At 44.7% G+C, this 21,500-nt stretch overlaps 2 protein-coding genes across 9 annotated transcripts in view; both read left to right on the plus strand.

Moving 5' to 3' along the window:
• ANKRD17 (ankyrin repeat domain 17) overlaps nucleotides 1-9,519 on the plus strand; it is a 69,727-nt gene extending 60,208 nt beyond the window's left edge. For all 5 annotated transcript variants that reach the window (XM_068188160.1, XM_068188161.1, XM_068188164.1 and 2 more), the window contains 10 exons: nucleotides 307-478; nucleotides 706-1,153; nucleotides 1,239-1,394; nucleotides 1,607-1,756; nucleotides 2,241-3,889; nucleotides 4,884-5,081; nucleotides 5,684-5,932; nucleotides 7,570-7,745; nucleotides 7,859-8,023; nucleotides 8,928-9,519. In XM_068188160.1, the coding sequence (XP_068044261.1) occupies nucleotides 307-478; nucleotides 706-1,153; nucleotides 1,239-1,394; nucleotides 1,607-1,756; nucleotides 2,241-3,889; nucleotides 4,884-5,081; nucleotides 5,684-5,932; nucleotides 7,570-7,745; nucleotides 7,859-8,023; nucleotides 8,928-8,987 (3,423 nt within the window). In that variant the 3' untranslated portion in view covers nucleotides 8,988-9,519. The remainder of the gene's footprint in view (nucleotides 1-306; nucleotides 479-705; nucleotides 1,154-1,238; nucleotides 1,395-1,606; nucleotides 1,757-2,240; nucleotides 3,890-4,883; nucleotides 5,082-5,683; nucleotides 5,933-7,569; nucleotides 7,746-7,858; nucleotides 8,024-8,927) is intronic.
• Nucleotides 9,520-11,275: 1,756 nt separating this feature from the next.
• On the plus strand, nucleotides 11,276-15,520 carry COX18 (cytochrome c oxidase assembly factor COX18). Of its 4 annotated transcripts, none has more exons than XM_068188182.1 (6): nucleotides 11,276-11,570; nucleotides 12,654-12,754; nucleotides 12,966-13,129; nucleotides 13,978-14,090; nucleotides 14,413-14,523; nucleotides 15,205-15,520. In XM_068188182.1, the coding sequence occupies exons 1-6, from the start codon at nucleotides 11,292-11,294 to the stop codon at nucleotides 15,385-15,387; spliced, it is 951 nt and encodes a 316-aa protein (XP_068044283.1). In that variant the 5' UTR covers nucleotides 11,276-11,291; the 3' UTR covers nucleotides 15,388-15,520. The 4 variants fall into 4 exon arrangements, with proteins under 4 accessions (XP_068044283.1, XP_068044284.1, XP_068044286.1 ...); XM_068188183.1 differs by lacking the exon at nucleotides 15,205-15,520 and adding an exon at nucleotides 14,873-15,030; XM_068188185.1 differs by having other exon boundaries at nucleotides 11,291-11,398; nucleotides 12,650-12,754.
• The last annotated feature ends 5,980 nt before the right edge of the window (nucleotides 15,521-21,500 follow it).

Below are 21,500 nucleotides of genomic sequence, written 5' to 3' on the forward strand. Positions count from 1 at the left end.
GACATTGGATTAGGAAATGGCACTGTAACTATTTCCGCTCTACCAAAAGAAGGATTTCTGAATATGATTTGTCAAAAAAAAAAAAAAAAAAAAAAAAAAGTGTGGCATTTTCTAGTCATATTTATATGGATTTTAGTTCTAAACCCAATTTTGTGTCCTAAATATTAAAAAAAATGAACTTATTTACTAAAAACCGTAGTACTGTAGTAGAAATAAAACAGAAAAGTCCAAGGAAATAAAAAGCATTTGGATTTCTTGAAATGCATGGGACATCTTGTAATGCTGTTCCATGTGCTTGACTTGTAGCTAAGGGAAGAAAGCAGGAGACTGGCTCTGGCTGCCAAAAGAGAGAAGAGAAAAGAGAAAAGGAGGAAGAAAAAAGAGGAACAAAGGCGAAAACTAGAAGAAATAGAAGCAAAAAATAAAGAGAATTTCGAACTTCAAGCTGCCCAGGAGAAGGAGAAGTTAAAAGCTGAAGGTGATTACTGCAATTATTCCAAGAAAAGAATGAAATTCGGTATGAGCTGGTATGACATCTGTAATAGATTTATGGATGTCTCATAGTCAAGGGTTTTGTATGTTTCTTGGAGCTTTGCAAAGAATTTAGTCCTAAAGTTTTTTGATAGGACAGGTGTGATTTGGAAGGCAAAATACTCAAGTTTCCTCAAACCAGCTAAGTTACTCCTGCTTTTTATTTTCTATCAGATGATCCTGAGGTCCCAATGGAGCCTCCCAGTGCTACCACCACCACCACCATAGGTATATCTGCAACCTGGACAACATTAGCAGGTTCTCATGGGAAGAGGAATAACACCATCACCACAACGAGCTCCAAGAGGAAAAACAGGAAAAACAAAGTAACCCCTGATAATGTTCAGATTATATTTGATGATCAGCTTCCCATTTCCTATAGCCAACCTGAGAAGGTGAATGGGGAATCCAAGAGCAGCAGCACTAGCGAGAGTGGTGACAGTGACAATATGAGGATCTCCAGCTGCAGCGATGAGAGCAGCAATAGCAACAGCAGCCACAAAAGTGACAATCATTCCTCCACAGCTGTCACTAACACACAGAGCAACAAAAAGCAACCGTCGGTGCTCGTCACTTGTCCAAAGGATGAGAGGAAAGCAGTGCCTGGCAAGTCATCCATCAAGTAAGTTCCTGTGACCATGAATGCAAAGTGCAAGTCATCCTTTTTTTCTCCCCCACGAAATGACAGCATTTAATTCTTTTTGCAGGTTGTCTGAAGTTATTAATGAAGTGACAAGTAATTCTTTGTCTACTTGCACAAAATCCACTCCTTCTCCCCTTTCTTCTCCAAACGGAAAGCTAACCATTGCTAGTCCTAAACGTGGTCAGAAAAGGGAAGAAGGTTGGAAGGAAGTTGTGAGACGGTAAGCAAAACAATTCCCTTAATTCACTTTGATGCTGTCCTTTGTGTAGCCTTCCTTGGAGTTACTGAATGACCTTCTTAGTGGGTTTGAGATCTCACAAAGTTGCTGCTGTATTGGTTGAATCAGAAAATACAGTATGCTTTTGACCAGCCTGCCCACAGCTTCTTGCCATGGAAGTGTTTCCTACTTAATATTGTTTCTTTCTTATATAGGTCCAAGAAGGTTTCTGTCCCATCAACTGTGATTTCCAGAGTTATTGGCAGAGGAGGATGTAACATCAACGCGATCCGGGAGTGCACGGGAGCACATATAGATATTGACAAACAGAAGGATAAAACTGGAGACCGAATCATCACAATAAGGTGAGCAGGATCCTGCATTGGTCCATCCTGTAGGTATGTTCTCCTTATAGAATGTTTGTCTGCATAGGAGAATTAAAGGCTTGATCTGGTTGTTCTTTGGAAGATATCTTGGAAGCAGGGGAGATGAATGGGGTGGGGAAACAGAGTGCAATCACCAGCAGGTGCAAAAGACAGCTTGTGAGATAAGGTGAAACATAAATGTTGGGATTCTGTGTTTGGGCTTGTTAGTACATGGTGAAATATGAAAGCATATTTCGGGAAGCAAATATTTTATCCATTTGAGGGTTTTGGGATTTTGGGCATTTAACTTGGACTTCTTGAGTAGTTGTCTGCAGCAGGACTGTGCCAAGCTCAGTTTGTGGCTAGAGAGTAATTTTCCAGTTTGTGTTAGGGTGGTAGCAGATAGCCTGGATCGTGTGTGGGAGGTCTTCGGCTATAACATGTGTAAATGCTTTAGATGCACTTTTTCTGTCCTTTTTCATAGGGGTGGCACAGAGTCAACCAGACAGGCCACACAGTTGATCAATGCTCTGATTAAGGATCCAGATAAGGAAATCGATGAACTTATTCCAAAGAACCGTTTGAAAAGTTCAACTGTAAATTCCAAAATAGGGTCCTCGACACCTGCCACCACTACAGCTGCTAACAGCTCTCTCGTGGGCATCAAAGTGACCACTGTAGCTGCTTCGTCAACATCTCAGACCGCCTCCACGCTCACCGTGCCTGCAATCTCCTCAACATCCACTCACAAAAGCATTAAGAACCCTGTGAACAATGTGCGGCCTGGTTTCCAAGTTTCTCTTCCGCTGGCATATCCTCCTCCGCAGTTTGCACACGCGCTCCTCGCTGCTCAGACGTTCCAGCAGATCCGTCCGCCGCGGCTGCCCATGACGCACTTCGGAGGTACCTTCCCACCAGCCCAGTCCACGTGGGGTCCGTTTCCTGTCAGGCCGCTGAGCCCCGCCCGAGCTACGAACTCGCCGAAACCTCACATGGTGCCTCGCCACAGCAGCCAGAACAGCAGCGGTTCTCAGGTGAATTCAGCAAGTTCTTTGACGACGAGTCCCACGGCAACAACGACTTCAGTGGCTTCTACTGTGCCTGGATCTTCGGCGAGCGGCAACCCCAGCTCCCCTTCGGTCAGGAGGCAGCTGTTCGTCACGGTGGTGAAGACGTCCAACGCCACCACCACCACCGTGACAACCACGGCGAGCAACACGAGCACAGCGCCCACAAACACCACGTATCCAACTCCTACTGCCAAAGAACACTACCCTGCATCTTCCCCCTCATCTCCCTCTCCTCCTGCACAGCCGGCAGGCGTCTCCAGGAGCAGTCCTCCCGACTGCACGGCAGCCTCTCCCAACAAAGGTGCACCTCCGTCTGAGCCGGACGCGGGGAGCCCACCCGTGGTGGATGCGGGCGGCTCAACCAGCAGCAGGCAGCCCAATCCTGGGACCAGCAGCTCCTCTGTGCATCCTGCTCATCAGCAGCCCACGGGAGCTCCTCTGCCAGAGGCCAGGCCCCCTCTCCAGCAACCTCAGGTTCCTGCACCAGATCCTCGCATGGTTGTGCCTCCAAATTTAGCGGCAACGAGCTCATCCGCTCCGGCGGTAGGCGCGAGCAGCGCTCCCATGACCTACCCCGTGTCCCAGCCGGCGATGGGGTCTGCTCAGCCCGCAGCCAAGATGGAAACCCCAGCCATCAGACCACCTGTCCATGGAACTGGCAGCGTCCCCAAGAATCCAGCTCCTGTGCAAAACTCCTCTGTCGCAGTCCTCAACGTTAATCACATCAAAAGGCCCCACAGCGTTCCTTCTTCAGTGCAGCTTCCTTCTACCTTAAGTACACAAAGTGCTTCTCAGAATTCGGCCCACCCCGCAAACAAGCCCCTGGGGAACAACTTCAGTGCTACTCTGCCTTTTGGGCCCTTTAGTACGTTGTTTGAGAACAGCCCCACATCTGCTCATGCCTTCTGGGGTGGGTCCGTCGTTTCCTCTCAGACAACGCCGGAATCCATGCTCTCAGCTAAGTCCTCATTTTTGCCAAATTCAGATCCGTTACATCAGTCTGATACTTCCAAAGCCCCAGGTTTTAGGCCACCGTTACAGAGGCCAGCTCCAAGTCCCTCAGGTAAGTCTCTGGCTTGTGTCCATACAGTAATAATACAGTTTATTCTTGTGTTTTTTAAGCTGAGTTCATTTTAAGTGTCCTGTCAAATCTAGTAACTGTTTGGCAGCTGACGGGCTTGGTAAAATAGGGGTTTTTCCATTCCAGTCTGTTCCTCTTCAATAGCTGAGATAATGAAACACTCTCATTTCCACCTCCCTTCCTTAGCAGATAGTGACTGTTCCAGTTTGCGATACCTTGTCCTGAGACTGCAGAAAAATATGCAGCATCTTCCAAGGGCAAGGATGGTAAATAAAGTGGTGTTTTGATACAAACCTGTAAATGACAAGAGGTGTGTTCTCTTATTTTCTAAATTTGATCCAAAAAATGTAATTTCCTTGACTGCCTGCATTTTTTAGTGCGCTGTTGAGCTTTCTGCCCAAAACAGAGGCCAAGGGGTTGTCACAGAATCTGTTATGTTGCTTCCGGAAAGTACATGCATGGTTTGGACCATCTCTGCCTGTTTTTGTAGGATCACTTAGGTGTTAATGGTGTAAAAGATAGAACAGCGCTTTCTTTCCTATTTTGTGACTATGATGGTGTTGAATTTTTTAATCTTGATATACTAGTCAGCATTTTGATTAGGGCCCTGTATGTCCCTAAGATATGCAAATGCATAAGTCTTAGATCCCTAAGATTTTATTTTTCACTTTCTTCATTGCAGAGGACATGAAGGGAGCAGTGATTCTTGTATTCTGAGTACCTTAGCTAATTGGTGGCATTTGATGTTAAGGAAAGTCAGAATCATTCTTGATTTAGGTGTACAGCACCACTGCCACATACTGAATAGATTTGCGGAATGTGACACTTAATGCTTCAGTTGCCTTTGGGAAATTGTAACACATGCCCTCAAAGAGAGACTGGATAAAAGTTTTCCTTTCTCTTTCCATGATACGGGCGACCTCTTGCTGGAGTGTTGCAGTTCTGGGAGTCACTTGTGCCCTGTTTTCTCCTGTAGGTATTGTCAGTATGGATTCTCCCTATGCTTCTGTAACACCTTCTTCTACACACCTGGGGACCTTTGCCTCGAACCTGTCGGGAGGGCAGATCTATGCGCCCGGGACACCGCTGGGCGGAGCGCCTGCAGCTGCTAATTTTAACAGACAGCATTTTTCCCCTCTTAGTTTATTGCCGCCATGTTCATCAGCATCAAATGGTGAGTTCTGGTCAGCAGGAAGCTGCTGAGAAGCTGCTGTATAAATAAAATTGTCTGGCAGAACTGCATAAGGAATTCCAGGAGAATATCCTCAGGGCAGGTTCTGGTACCTTCCTCTACCTTTGGCCCCTGCAGTTAGGAGTTTTTTGGACAGAAAACAAATAAGCTGATGAGTGCTGGCTTATTTATAGGGAACGTGTTCATCTGTTTTATTGGCAAAAACAATGACAAAAAAACCCCAGGGAACAAATCAAAAAGAAGAAGAAGAAAAAACAAACCCAACAAAGACATGAGTTTATGTGGGCTTATTTCAGCTCTGGTGTAGGATATAATCCTACAATCTTCTGTTGCTGATGGACAGTAGTGCTTAGTTAAGGTTTTATGGGGTGTATCCTCCAGTGGCTGAGCTACCAGGGCATGATAAGCATTTTATATAAGGGTCCAAATCACTGGTGAATATCGCTGTGATCTGGAATTAAAATTATCCTGAGGTGGATGAATGTGGCATTAACCAGCTCCGCGTTGTCAGTTGTTGGACATTGAAGGATAGGTTTGTGGGATCTGGCTGCCGTCACTAAGAGCTCCTGTTGGTCTCCTTCCAGAATCTCCTGCTCAGTCCGTGTCCTCTGGAGTACGAGCACCCTCTCCCACCCCTTCAGCAGTGTCCTTGGGATCAGAAAAACCCAGTAACGTTTCTCAGGACAGAAAAGTTCCTGTTCCTATTGGGACTGAACGGTCTGCACGTATTAGACAAACTGGAACGTCTACTCCTTCTGTAATTGGGAGCAACTTGGCTGCTCCAGTGGGACACAGTGGGATCTGGTCCTTCGAAGGTATAGGTGGCAGTCAAGGTAGGTGTTGTTCATAAATGCACTTGAGTTGATCACACCATTGTGTTTGCCAAACTTGTCTTCAGCACGGGAGCATGCGGAAGTGAGTGCCTGAAAACACAGAAATCTTCTTTCCAAAGGGTTTGGAGCAAGGACATCTCTTAGCCTTCCTTCCTTAACCTTTAACAAGGTTTCTGAAACCTTCAAGGGTTCTGAAATGTCCTGGCTATGAAGATTTGGTACTCCCAAGCAGGAGCAGGAAAAACAAAAACAAGCCTTCCAGGGATGAACACAATGAGGATCATTGAATTTACGAAGAGGGGAAATGAAGGTGTCACAAGATAGCTTTTATAAAGTCATATTCCACAGTTGGGTTTCCTTTGTTCTTTTCAGCCGTTCGCCTTCTACTACCACAAGACTCTTGGCTCTCCTGGGGTCACACAGAATTTAGTATTTCAGATCTTATTAACAGTTTCAGTTAGTCATCCTACAGCTTTTCTTACCAAACTTGTCAGGAGTCTTGGATGCAATTTCTGGGAGACTGATGAACTTTTTTCATATTGATTGGGTTTTTGTGAGGAGTTGATTTTTAATTTCTTTAGGTGTTTTTGCTTGGGATGGGGACTATGAATATTGAGACTGTTTTGGATTGGACCTCTGGATGTCCTGTCAGCCTCCTGCACAAAATGGGGTTTGCCATGAGTTCTGCCTGTATTGCTCAAGGCTTTATCCAATCTGCTCTGGAAAACCTGCAAGGATTGGAACTGCTCCACCCTTCAGAACAATCTGTTCTGCTCCTTGACTAAGTCCAGACAGCTAAAGGTTTTAATTGACTGACTGTGCTGGAATTTTTTTCCTAAGTACAAACCCTTATTTTTACTTCACTGGTGGTCTTTTCCCAGATAAAGCTTTAGAAATTCACTATTTATTTGCATTGTGTGGCTGGAAAAGTTGTCCTTTGTGCCTGTCTTGCCTTTTGGGATGCTGCTTTCTTTCTGCTTTGGTCAATTACTTCAACATTTTGATTTTCAGTTCACAATGGGATTGGCTCTTCTCTACTTGAGAATTAGGGTGCCTCAGAAATGTTCCTGTACCCCTTCTCCAAATAATTTTTTTTTTAATGTTTTGTTTTGAAAATTGGATTTTTGAATGTCTGGGGTTTGAACTGCAGCACCAATACCAAAGTGCCTCTGATGACTTCACAGAATTAGGATATGAGCCCATATCTGCATCTTGTCATTTTCTGGTTTTGGTTTGCACAGGTACTTCTGTGCCCCTTAGACTATTAAGTAATTAATGGAAGAATGGTAGTGAAGTAGAGCAAGTATCTTCATAGTGTACATACCCTTTCCACAGCACCAAAGGTACGAGGAATTGAGGTTTTTGGAGGAGGGAGAGTTAGCCCAAATTCCAGCTTTGCTGTTGAAATGGAGGAAAGTTGCAGGGGCAACGCTCTGGTTGCAGGTAACTGTCCCAAACTCCTGGCAGTGGCTCAGGGTTCCTGGCCCTGCAGGTGGCACTCCTGGTGTTCTCTATCCATGCCGTGTGCTCCTGAGCTGTGGTGCAGATGGGGGCCTGAGCTGCAGGCTGGCAGCCGTGGAGGCTGGACGGCAGGCGGTGAGGGTGCCCTGGGTAACGTCGTGTCTCTGTGCTGGCAGATAAAGTGGACTGGTGTCACAGCGGCATGGGCAGCCACATGATCCACAGGCCCATGTCTGATCCAGGCGTCTTCTCGCACCAAGCCATGGAGAGAGACAGCACGGGAATCGTAACGCCTTCCGGTACATTCCATCAGCCCGTCCCTGCAGGATACATGGACTTCCCAAAAGTTGGGGTAATGACCTCCTTGGCCCCCATATGCAGTGTGAATCCCCTTTTGTCCTTCTGTCCATGCACTAGTAGTGGCATTTGTGAAAGCATCCTGACTGTTCTTTTCCTTCCCCACAGGGAATGCCTTTTTCTGTGTATGGGAACGCCATAATTCCTCCTGTAGCCCCCATCACAGATGGTACTGGAGGCCCCATCTTTAACGGGCCTCATGCTGCTGACCCATCTTGGAACTCGCTGATAAAGATGGTTTCAAATTCCACAGAAAACAATGGGCCTCAGACGGTAATTGCTCCATCTTTTTTGCACTGTGTATTTTACTCAAAATATATTGTGATTCCTTTCTGTGCAGGTAGGCATTTGGGAAAAGAAATCTTGGGGCAGAATTTCATAGGAAAAGCCAATTTATGTGCTGTTAGTTAAGCTTTTCCTTCCCAAGAAGGGAACACAGCAACTGGACTGCTGCTGGGCTCTGTAGTTGAGGATGTTGTGACTGTGTTAGGAGCACACCAAGGAAAGGAGTAAGTAGCTCTTGGCTGTTCTGATCTTGCCAGGCTTGTCCACTAAATATAATTTAGGCAGAGGGATTAATTCCCCTAAACCCCTTGTTCGTACTCGGGAACTAATACTATAATGGAACTTCAGTAGCTCTGGTTAGATTATATCCTGCGATTATGTTTAATTGGACAGTGATCCCTGTTACACTGTTACTAAATAAAGATGTTTCTGGGCTTAATTTGCTTGGGAATGATCCAAGCTGTGGAGAATGCTCCCAGCTCTGGTAGACCATAGGTGTGAGGGGAGAGGGGGTTTGGCCACAGTTCAGGTATTGCTCTGAGGTGGCTTCTCGTCCCTGCAAGGTGATTTCTGGTTTAATGAGGAAACTTTGTCCCCCAAAGAAAGCTTTACTTGGTTAGACCTGGGATTCCCTAGAGCTGGAGGTGTTAGGGGAAAATAAGTTGGCAGAAATAAAGTTCTTGTTTGTCTAAAGTTAAGGTCAAGAAGGGAGCACATCCCTTGCTCTGGGCATGGAGGGATTTGGGAGCTGGGCTGGGAAATCATGTGCTGCACACCCAGAGCCCTTTTAATTGTCCTGTAGGGGAAGAACTGTGAGCCCTGCAGCCTCCTATGGGCTGTACCCTGCTTGGAGCAGCCCAAAGCACGGTGTTAACGCGGGTTTCTCTTGCAGGTGTGGACTGGAACTTGGACACCTCACATGAACAGTGTGCATATGAACCAACTGGGCTGAGTGGGATCAACATGCTGGCCTTGAGATTCCTTTTTTTGCAGAGGAAACCACAATTGGCAGAAACAGTTTATGTGCTCCCAGATCATTCTACTGATGTGCTTGACTGAAGTGTGTAGGCTTTTTGCAGAAGAACTTACTAACTGACCTTTTTCTGTGAACATTGTGACCGCCCATTCCCCACCATCATATGTTTCAACTTAGTTAGACTTTCTTCTTTCCTTTCCTCCTCTTTTTTTTTTTTTGACATAACTTTCTGTTGAAGCTGTTCTTTGGCTGGTTGGTTTTAGTACTGTAAACTGCTTCTGAGCAAACACAGAAATTTAGCAAAATTATGTAAACTTGATCCTGAAGTTTTAGAATGGCAAATAAATGTACAATTGTTTACATAACAAAAGGCTAAGCAGAAAGTAAATTTCAATATGTCAGTTATAGAGGCTCTACTTTATGTAGACTTAAATTAATGTGAGATATGTACCTTCATATTCAGAAATCTGGATGTTTCCTTCATACATTAAACTATTAATAAGCATAACTTTTCTACTTGTGTAATTTAAGTAAGTTATAAAAACACCCCAGGCATTATCAGAGGGCGTTTTCCAAATGTGTATTGGATTTTTTTGAGAATACATACACCCTCTATTTGACATTTGAGGAGAACTTCCCTGCTGAAGGCTCCAGAGGCAGGTCTCTTCCAGAATCAGGCCCATGAAGGTTTATTTGGAAGAGTCCAAGTGGGAATTCCTGTATACATTGTCAGGAGCTGTCACCTGTGGGCAGCTGTAGCAGGAGGTGAAGGAGGGTGGGTCCTGTGAGGCCGGGCTGGGTGAGCAGTGACACAGATCCAGTCAGGATCCCTGTACAGTTCCCTCACAGAGCATTTAAAGGAGATCTACAACTCAGATTTAGGAAGTATTATTTGGTTTTATTATGGTTCCTCCTTTAAAAACCAAGAAAACATCTCAGCTGGCCACAGAAATTACTGCCTTTTAACTATTGTGATATTTGAGGTGTCCTCAAACCTTTTGCATGTCCAAGGCCATATACCCGCCCTCAGATGCTGCTCTGAATAAAAGCAAGTTCCTTTTTCCAGCAGTCTGATCTCCTGAATTACATCCTGTAAAGATCTGGTGGTAGCAAAATGGATCCCAAAGCAAGAAACTGCTCAGAAAAAGGTTTGAAACTCCCATCTCACACCTTATCAGGGTGTGGGTGAGTGTCCTTGCCCTCTGCTACAATCATTTGCTGCAGACTTTAGTGCTGTTTAGGGTTACTAATTATTAATCCTACTGGGAAATAGTGCTCAGTATTTATTAGTGCCATGAATTCAGAGTATTTAGATGACCTGGTAGTTAAATCCATGTCTGGGGCAGTAACAGGCCTGATGCCACCACTGTGGCAGTGGCCTGGGCATAGGAGATCCTGGGTGGGGGGAAATGGACCATTTTTATTCCCAGATACTTTTTTTTTTATTTTTCCCCCACAATGTAATGCTTTTTATTCATCCAATAAACCAAGGAATGTACTCTCTTGGGAGCGGGCAGGTGCTGTTTATTTGGGAAAAAGGAGCAGAACCAGGGTTAGGACAAACATGGAGAGGAAGAGAACACAGTGCAGTGTATGGTCTAAGGGGTATTTTGACCTCTCCTTGCCTCAGAAGGGGTAAGGAGACAGTTCAGAACCTGGCTGGGCAGGAGAACGCTGCCAGTGTGGAATGATGAAGTGCTTGGTAATGATTAATTACTCTAGAATATAGTCTTCAGGCTGAGAGAGTTAGGGCCATTCAGCCTGGAGAAGAGAAGGTTGTGTGGGTTCCTCATGGCAGCCTTCCAGTACCTGAAGTGGCCCAAAAGGGGCTCCTTGTCAGGAACTGTAGTGATACAACAAGTAATGGGTACAAATGGAAAAAGGGGAAATTTAGGCTAGCTACTGGGAGGAAATATTCATTGGCAAAGGGGTGAGACACTGGCCCAACCCTGGCAGGGCTCAAAGCCGGTTTGGACAACACCCCCAGGCCTACAGTGCGATCCCTGGGGATGCCCGGTGCAGGGCCTAGTCTTGGACTCCGTGATCCTCGTCGTTCCTTTCCAAGTCGGCGCGCTCTGTGACGTGGCGGGAGGTGTCCCTGCTCAGGGCAGGAGGGCGCCGGGACTGTTCCCGGCTCCGCTCCCGGGCCGCAGCAGCCACGTTCCGATACAGCGCAGGCCATGCCGTGAGGCTTTGCCCTTCCCGTGCCCTCAGCCGCCATGGCGGCCGCGGGGCGGCGCGCTGGCCGCGCATGCGCCCCGGCGGAGGGAGCCTGTCGGCATGTGGCGGCTGGCGCGGGCGGGCGCGCGGGCCCCGCCGGCCCTGGCGGCGGCGGCGGCGGCGGGAGCGGGCCCGGGCCCGGGCGGCCACGGCGGCACCGAGGGCTGGTACGAGTGGGCGGCGCGGTCCGCGCCCGTGCACTGGGCCGAAGGCGGGCTTGCGGCGCTGCAGGAGGCCACCGGGCTGCCCTGGTGGGCCGCCATCGCCGGCGGGGCCGCCGTGCTGCGCACCGCCGTGACCCTCCCGCTGGCCGCGCAGCAGGGCCGGCTGCTGGCGAAGGTGGGAGCGCTGAGGGGGCTCTGAGGGGCGGGAGAGGCCCTGAGGGAAGCAAGGGCCGGTGGAGGGGCTGCGGGGGCTGCGGAATGAACATATGAACATCACAGGTCCTTTATTGCAGCGGGGTTGGGGGCGTTCGGGGTTCTTTAAAGCAATTTCGTTACGTTTTGTGCTTTTTTTGTTTGTAGAAGTGAGCGTCTATTGCGCTCTCGGGTAATGGGGTCTCTTATGCTGTGAGTGGTGACTTTGTGCCCTGCCAAGTTATGCCTTTATTTTATTTTTATATGACTATATAAATACATATTTCATCATGTATAACACAATATATTTACATATTACATACAGTATATTGTAAGTAATACATTCTATTATATTGCAGTGGTTTTGGTTTGATAATGTAAGATTTTTCTTAAACACAGATGCATTTTCTATTATATATTTATATTTGTACGCTATTATTAGTTTTTATAATTATCTTTTTTATATCATTGAGGTGCCGTTAAAGCTGGGTCTTTTTAAGTGGAGTAGCTGATTACAAGTCATGAATGCAGGCAAAAAGATGCTTATTAAAAATTGCCCTGATTTCAGCTGTGATAGAAATAATTTTCTTCTTAAAAATGTATAAAATTTAAAATATTAAAATTCTGTCTTCATTTCTTGCAGTAGTAAGAGAGTATCTTTGATTGCTACTGTAATTACTTGTCACTGTAACTTTCAAGTGGTTATTTTGTTTAAAGATGAAAGGTGTTCACTGCTGTTGAACAAGGCATAACAAAGATGCCTTGTCCCTCACAGGTGTTTACTACCCCTACAGCTGTTAAATTACAGTGGTAATTAATATGTTTGGTGCCTGTGCTGGCATTAAATCATAGAAGAGTAATTAATAGGTGTAATACCCATAGAGGTATTCAACTATACGGTGGCAATGTGTATGTTTAATTCCTGTACATATATTAAATTTTACAGTGGGAAGTCTAATACTTGTTCGGGTATTGAGTTGCCAGGGATAACTAATAACAGAGGTGAGGAGAGGAAGCGAGTGTTACCTGCCACTGTGCCCAAACAGTTCTCCTTTTCTTTAGCTAGCTGGAAAACCTGCAGCCTGAGATTAAGGAGCTTGCCCAGCGCCTTCGCTATGAAGTCTCAGTGCGCGGAAAGCAGCTGGGGTGGTCCGAAACGGTGGCCAGGTACGAGGGGCATTGTCCACACCTCCTGAATCCATTCCGGAGTGGGGCATGGCAGGAAGGAAGATCCCACAAACCAAGCTTTTACAGCAAGATTCTGCCATTGCCCACAGCTTAGATTTTCTTTCCCCGCCTCTGATTTATTTATTTATTCTGTTTCATTTCAGACATTGTCAATTTCAAAGCTCTGAGCTTGTGCTTTTCTCTCCAAAAGGTTGCACTTCTCCAGGAACATGCGGAGGATCGTCACGGAGCTGTACATCCGGGACAACTGCCACCCCTTCAAAGCCACTCTCCTGTTGTGGGTGCAGGTCCCCATGTGGCTGTGCGTGTCCCTGGCTCTGCGCAACTGCAGCGTCGGTGCCCTGGGCTCTGCAGGTGGAGGAAATGGATTTGTAGAGAGTTTTTGGGGTCAGAAAAAAGGTGTTGTGTGACAAATAGGTGCTGCATCTGGACACTAATCTTCTCTCACTGTCACTTCTTATCCACTTCCTGCCTTCACAGGCACTTTCTTGGTTAAAGAATGCAGTGTCCTGAGCTTGATGTACAAGCTGATATAAAAAACAGCTACTAAGGCTTTAAACCTAATATAGTTAAAATTAAAATTAATTAATTAATATAAATAATAAGTAATAAATATTTTAAATTTGTTTTAAATTTAATGTAGTCTGACAGTCCTGTTTAGCAAGTCATATTACATGTGCCACAGTATGCTCACTATTAATCTGTATATTTTTTGCCTTCCATGTGAAATACTATAGATAAGGTGAATATGTGAGGGTCTTTTAAATTAGAAAAATTTATATACTGATTTTTTTTTTTTAGACGAGTTTATAGTTTGTTCTTTTAAGCAAAGATGTAGCTAGTTATACAGCTACTAAGAAAAATATAATTTTCTCAAAATCAGGAAATAAACACTGTAGGTTACTGCATTCTTACTTTCCTCATTGACTTGTAAAATATTTGAGATCTAAGTATTTTTTATCACATATTTACCTGTCTGTGGCTCTCATGAGCTAAGCTGGGTCTCAGCTTGTAGCTCTCTCTTTTCTTACTTATATTGGTAGCAGAGTGTTGAATGAAGGATTTCTACTTTATTCGTACTTACTATGTGGATAAAACATACCTAGAAACTTGGGTCTGTGATTTAACACTGGTACAGTTCTGGCTGACATGAGACAGTAAATTATACTGAATTCTGAATTTTCTTCAATTCTTTCCTGTAGTACAAGAGCAGTTTTCCTCAGGAGGAGCACTGTGGTTCACAGACCTCACGGCACCTGATTCCACGTGGATTTTGCCAATTTCCCTGGGGCTGGTGAATTTGCTGGTGGTGGAGGTACGTTGGTGGAATAAACCAGCAGCGGTGACTGCAAAGGGCTAACACATAAAGGTGGCTGCAAATTATCACTGCTTTAAATGCACTGGGCAGAAATGAAACACAGTCTGTTTGCTCTGTGTATTTTTATGTGTAGGTGTCTTTGTTCAGAGTCCTCCAGGTCAGATGGGACACGTTTCGGATCTACTTGAGCTTCAGTAATATTTAGTCTTGACTACAGTTTCTTTTAGAATGCTGCTCTAATGAGACTTTTGGGTGTTAATCCTCAGTGTGGCCATTTCAAAAAGAGCATGTTTCTAACTGTGAGTTTATCCCCTTTCAGATCTTTGCTTCCCAAACAAAAATGCCAGTTTCGCGGATCCAGAAGTTTGTTACGAACTTCTTCCGCACGGTGTCGGTGGTGATGATCCCTATTGCTGCCACAGTGCCCTCTGTAAGTACCCAGGTGACCTCTGGGATGTCACCTGTGGCTGGTCTGTTCTGGTACTTAAAGGACAGCCCGAAGGCCTCACGTGTTTCATGTTTCTACTGCTGCGTGCCTAAGAAAAGTCAAATGTTCTGTCTGTGTGTATGTTTAAATCTCGTTGCCTTTGGGATATTTTTGTTCAAGGAGGAATACTTTGCAAACTTGAAAGGTGACGTGTCCTTCATGTAGCATGAAAAAGGAGAGGAAAGCTTTGTGTAAAGACACGTAGGCAAATGTTTGTTCACTGGAAACCAATGTAGGTCTTAAATTAGGAAATTTTCCACATCTTTCTTCAAACACTTCTCATTTTTATCAGGTTTTCTACTGCAGAGTGTTCTTAGCAAAAATAAAGTGTCTGGTTGTTTAGCTCAATTGTAGTGTCAAAGACAGAAGTTGAAGCAAGTTTATTATGAATTAATTTAAGAACTGTCAAGCCTCAGTGTAGATGACACTTTTCCCCAGAAGAGTTCAGAGACAGACAGTTACATTTCGCACGGAAGCCATTATTGCAAATGAGAGGAGGGTGGTTTAGGTGAGTTATTTTTATCAATCCCTGGGAGTAACCCACAGCTGTGGTTTGGGAGGAGCTGCCTGAAGCTGGTGTTTTCCTTGCCTCCAGGGAGCTGACCCGTGCTTGTCTTGTTGCAGTCCATGGCGCTGTACTGGCTGTCCTCGAGCCTCGTGGGACTGTCCCACAACCTCCTGCTGCGCTCTCCCGCCTTCCGCCGGCTGTGCTGCATTCCACGGACCACATCCGACTCGGATACGCCGTACAGGGACATGGTGGCTGCCTTGGCCACCAAGTACAGCTCTAAGAAACAGCACCTCTGAACTCCAGCAGGAGCTGTCTCAGGAATGAAGTAGTGCTGTTTTAGTGAGATGTACTTATTTGCTGTATATTTATTTTCCAAATAAAATGCTGGCTGGCCATGAGGAAGGATTGGTCAGCAAAAATGTGTCTTTACTGGGAAGCTTTGTTTCAAGGGTGGTCGTTTTGCAGTTGCTATAGTCCAGAAGTCCAGGTTTGTCTCCTGAATTATCATAAGGGCAGGTGAGTGTTAAATAAAGCTGTGACTCTATACAGTGCTTCTCTTTTACTCTGAGTCCTGAAGGTAAAGATGTTTGGGGATTTTTTGTTAAAATGATCAGGAATTAATTATTTACTTTAACTTTTTAAAAGATTCCAAGCTACTACTATGATGTAAACTAACAAAAATTTGGAAGCAGAAATTTTTAAGCAGACTTGGAAGCATTTATTTGAATTGTTGTGATAGCCTAGTAGAACTGTACAGATAGGGCTGAGATACACTTTCTGACTAAAACCAGCAGTTTAGAAGAAAAAATGCAGATATCATTGGACTAATAACGTTGCACTTTACCTGTGGGGATGTTTCACTGAGGTCTTTCACTGTTTTCACTGTTAGGAGTCTCAGAACATCAGTGATATTTATGTCTGGATGCTGCCAGGATGTTTTTATACCAAAAAAACTCCCCAAAACAGGTGTGAAACTGAAGGTAAAGCAGCCAAAAGCATCTCATCTAATGGTGTCTAACAATTCAAAACCCACAGGAGATGAGAAGGTATGTGATAAAGCCCTTTCCAGGTCTGCATTACAGGTAAGATAATGTTCTAGATTTTTAATACTGTCAATTTGCCTCATCTGTAGGTGTTGGAAAAAGACTGTGCAAAGGGGAGTGAATTTTTGTCTGGAAAGCTGGTGGTAGAGGGAGCTGGTGCTCCATGCAGTGCTGAGGAAAGTCACCTCTCCTTCCTCAGCAGTCTCACCTGAGAGGAGCTCATGTTCCCAGCCTGGGAAGAGGGCAGGCTGACAGCAGCTACATCTTGTGTGCAGTAAAAAAATAACAGATTTCTTGGGAAGCATAAAGAGGGCCATGAAACTGGTCACTGAAAAAAAGGCCTCACAGCTCTGTCAGAACCCCATATGTTTGATGCAGGAAACTGGCTTTGTTAGATTTGCAGTTCTCCATTTATGTTTATTTTACACCCTTTTTACCTTATAAAATTACACCTAAAACCTGCCAGTGTGAGTTAGAATAAGGTTCCTCCAGTGAGTGTATTGGGTGGTGGATTTCTCATAGCATTATTTTAGGTCTGGAAGAGGGTTGTTGGGACACTGCATGTACTTAGGAGGGAGCCTAAGCTTAAGGAACTGAAGTCAGGCAAGTACAGGTTCCCTGAATGGGTTCTGTTCAGAAGCGCTGAAATACCCTGGCTGGATAATACAGGTTTCATCCTCTGTCTTGAAGGTGCAGTGTGAACTTGGAGAACAGGGCTGTGATGCTTGTAATCTTTGGTGGTCATGCCCTGGAGAAAGACACTGTGTACCCAAAAGCTTACCTCTGTTCCCAGCCATTTGACTCCATTCAAATACGTTGTCTGGCCTTAAATCCTTGTCTCAGTGTTTGATGCTGTTTCTAGGAAAGAGGATTGGAGCTTTGCTGTTTGCCTTTGCATGGTAATGCAATTACTTTGTTGTCAGTCCATGTTGATGAGAAAGATGGAACAAAGATACACATGTGTGTCAGGTCAAATGATTCCTTGACTGTGGAAGGGCCAAGGGAGGTTTCTGAAGGAAAAAATTAGAAAAAACCTGTTGCTGTGTTCTCTTGAGAAGCCCTACTGAAGTGTCTTAAAAAAAGCCTGTACAATATTCTTTGTGAATGACACTTTATTGGTTAAGTAATGTCATCTATAGCTCTGTTTGGCTTAACTGTGTCTCCACCTCTCCTGTTTGCTTCCTGTTCTGGCTTTGCTGAAAACAAAGAGATTGTAAGTAAATGAGCAAGACCCAGTAGTGATAAAAGAATTGCGGTTTTAGAAAGGAGGGCAGTTTCCTTCCTAAATTCCCTTTGATTGTTAGCCTGAAATACTGTAGGTGAGGTGAGCTGACCCCTGTTCCATTCAGGAATGAGATGTCAGTGTGATCCAACACCTTTTACAGGCCAATGGAGGGGATGCTGCTGTCTGCCAGAGAACTTGACACCTTGCCTGTTCACCTGGTTGTTCTTTGGGGTTGTTTTAGTGGGGAATCCAAACTCTTCAGCCACACCTCAGTTACTAGGGTGGATTCCTTGAAGTGCAAGATTTTTTTTTTCCTGGACTAAGTGTCATTTTTGGCACAGTTGCATGGTTTCTGGAAAGTAAGAAGCTGTCAAAGTACTGTTGAGTGCGCTGCTGTACACATGGGGGTGCTCCAGCTCCTGTCAGCTGCAGGGCTGCCAGGTTCTGAAATCCAGGACAGGCAGGCAAGCATTGGACTAAAACTATTTTCCTCCTCTGTCTTTCATCTTGATGCTGTTTCAGAGCTTAATCAGGCTGTCCTTCACAGTGTACACTTCTTTTCCACCTCGCTGCTATGCCCCTTTGAAGTAACCCAGTGTTCAACACTGCTGAGCTTGAAAAAATGGAAAGAACTGACTCGCTGCTCCCTCTTTGTGGCTGAGGATGCCGAAGGGAAAGCGGGCAGGTGTCGGAACAATCCCTGGTTGTCTTTGCAAAGCCCTCCGTTTGTGCAGCCATGTGGCCAGCTGCCGGCAGGACTCCTTTTTCACTTGATATTATTAACCTACCTATATTTAATTAATCTGACTGATTTCTAATGGTAAATAAGGTATTCTTCATTCCTTTGAAGCTCAGCATAGTGCTAAAAGCAGCAGCAGCTGCTGCTTTCCTGAGTGAGGTGTTCTGTTCTATTTTCTGAGTTTCAGGGATCACAGAAAAATTTGCAGTGAGGGATTAGTGCTTTACGTCAATGGCATCTTGATGATTTTGATCCCTTTTTGATGCACAAAACTGTGGTGTTACAGGCTTTGAGTTTGGGTAGGGATGTTTGAAGAAGCCTGTGTAAATTAGGTTCATCATTAAGGTGAATGCACACATCCCTATGTTCCTTTATTTAAGGAGTTGAGCTTTGTGGATTCATTTGTCAAGGTACCTATTCATAAATTGATTGCCTTAATTAACTATGCAGTTGGAGTAATAGTAAATAACTTTTTTTAGCCTGTTTCACTTAATATAATCCCCTGCTTTTGTTTGAAAGCAGAGGAGACCGCTACTGCCTTATTTGTAGGGACTGGGCTTCTGGAGGAAATCTTCCAGCTCCCAGAATCCCTGATACTCAAATCCCTCATGAAAATAAGGGGTATTGTATTGTGTGCTCTGAGGCTTAATATTACCTGGCCTTTTCAGGCCTGGAGAGAGGTAGGGAAAGCATTTCCCTGTGCCAGGTACCCTGCCTTCCTGCAGGGAAATGACACCCCTGTATTCACACTTGAGCAGTAGAAAGGTGGTTTTGGTACTTGTTGCTGAGAACAGTGGAGAATTTGGAATGCTGTCACAAGCATTGATTTTGGCTTTATGAGTCCAAGGCTCAAACATGTGAAATGGAGGGGACAGAGAGGTTGAAAAGCCACTTGGAATGTCAATGGCTACCACACAGGCTGTAACTGGGAAGAATGTTAATTGGAAACAAATGCCAGCCTTCAGCATCATCCAGTCCTGAGGAAAAGGGCCCTGTGGATTCAGGAGTTTGGGCCTGAGTATGTTCATCTTGTGTTTTCTGGGGTACTGTTGGTCAGTGGCATGCAGTTGTTCCAGAGGGGATGGAATGCCAACCCATGGTAAATGATGGATCCTTGGAAGTGCAAGAGGGCAAGAAGGTCTGTGGATTGTATTTAAAATGTGCTCTTGGCAGGCAAGTAAAGCAAGCCAAGAAGTACTTTTCCACTCTTGTGTTTTAAGATGACCTGAGATTGGCTGGGAATCTTCAGGCAGGGACATGGTAAGTTTTGAAATACTTAAACGTGAGCAGGGGAGATGATCTGCTTGGCTTTAGTCCTGCTTCCTATTTGAGGGCTGTGATGGATTCCCATTTGTCCACAAGTGTGTTTTTCACTTTGGGAATGCGTGTAGGAAAATGGTGAACTGTGAACCTTATCTGACAGGATAGCATTTAAAATATGGATTTCCTGGAAGTTTTGAAAGGCTGGATTTGATTTGAGCGGTCTAGTGGAGGTACCAGAACACTCAAGTGCAGTGATTTTCTTTCAGCACCTGAGTTTGAACAGAAACTGACCTCTGTCCTGCTGACAGAGGTTTATCAAGCATACCTCAGTGGGAGCTGCTGCAGGCAGAGAACACGTTCTTCTGGACAAATTCCTGACCTTGAGCCCTTTCTGTCTAGAAAATAAATTATAAAATCTTCTGCTGGGGGAAATCAGTTACTTAGAAATGTAGCTAATAAAATATAAATAGTGGCGGTACTCTCTAGGCATGTTATTTCTGCTTTGAGGACGAGTTGGAGATTGAAAGTTGGCAGGCAGCAACTTTTTGGGGGTTTCATATCAATGTGGCCTAAACCTTGTGGGTTCAACTAAAGGGATTTTAGTTTAGATTTAGTTTAGAATTCAAGTTCTTTGTGCATTTTGTTCAAGTCCAGCTGGCCACATAATGAAAAAAGGGTTGTTTTGGGGTTTTTTTAAGTGTCTGTAAAGAGGTATTTGATACTCAGCTGTTTGGAATATTTCTTTTTCTTATTTTTAGGACTTTCTTTAATGCATTGCCAGCGTTACAGTTGAGCACTAGGTCCATATTAACTTCTGTAAGTGGAGAAAGTGCGGCTTTGTCAGAAGGGAAATGGCGGGGACTGCAAGTGGGTTCATTGATTCCCAAGTGGGGCCATTTACCAAGAGTCCCTGATTTTTCTCTGTAATCGCTGTGCACTTCATGGTTTTTATTTCATTACTGCCTAAGTGCTTGCCCCAGAGTGCAACCAATAATTCTGTTGTATTTTACTAAGTAAACAAGCTCAGATTAATTTGCTAATAAAACCTTTGCTAGTGTTGCATTTTTCCACTTTAAATGCTCTTGCATTTAAAGAGCAAGGCTGAGAGATAAGCTTTGTTTGGAGATATTTAGAGTCATGATTTCAGCAATAAGTCCCCAGAGATTGACTATCACATGACAGCAGTCTTTAAAAAAATATATGATGACCTTTTCCCCTTCAGATGCAGATTGTTTAGAGTGAAGTAATTGCAGAAGTTGAGAGAAAATAGGAGCAGAGATGGTTTGAACTGCTTTAATGCAGCATACCTGTACACTGACAGCTGGTCCTGCAGGTAACTCCAGTTCCCAGTGCTGTGTTTTGGTTATTTCCCAGTGTTTTCCATTGCTGCAGCGTGGCAGTGTTGACATGAGCATGTCAGAGTGGAGCAGAGTGTAGCTGGCAGACCACAAGAGCTTGGAGCTGCGGCGTGTGTGCTTCTCCAGGGCTGCCAGCTCCCCGAGGACTGGATCCAAGATAAGAATAGTCTGGCTCGAGTGTGAGTCTAGATCATGTTGTTTGCTGCCACAAGCTGCTTGCTCTTGTGGCAATGCAAAATTTGGATTGAAGATGTTGGTGGAAAATCACACTGAAATCTGGGAGGTGCTGAACTGCAGAAGTGAGGCCTTGACTACTAAGCAGGTTCTAAAAACCCTAAAGATAGGAAATACTGAATATAGGGAAAAGTAACTCCATTATTCTGGCCAAATGAAATCTGTTTGGTGCTTTAGCCTTTTATAATATTTCTCCTCCAGGTTCTGTGAGGTGAGAGGATGTTCTAACGCTGTTAAATAATGCAAAACAAGGATTTGTCATTCAGGGCTGAGCTAAGGAGCTGTCATGTTCCTGTGCTGTCAGTATCCATGGATTTGGGTCGGTTTCTGTCTTTTTCCTCATTGCTCTTTGGATGAGCATCACTGGGACTTGTTGTAGGCCAAAATTTTTCCAAATTTTGGCCAAGTGTGTTATTTTTATGCTTCATTTGAGTGAATTCATCTGAATTCATCCTTTCAGAGAGCCTCTGAAGTCTCAAACCTGCTGCTGCCAGCAGGAATTCTGTGACCAATTTCAGTGGAATAAAGATTTAATTATTTTCTCCGT

Source organism: Anomalospiza imberbis, chromosome 4, assembly GCF_031753505.1.
Source record: "Anomalospiza imberbis isolate Cuckoo-Finch-1a 21T00152 chromosome 4, ASM3175350v1, whole genome shotgun sequence".
Classification (NCBI taxonomy): Eukaryota; Metazoa; Chordata; class Aves; order Passeriformes; family Viduidae; genus Anomalospiza; species Anomalospiza imberbis.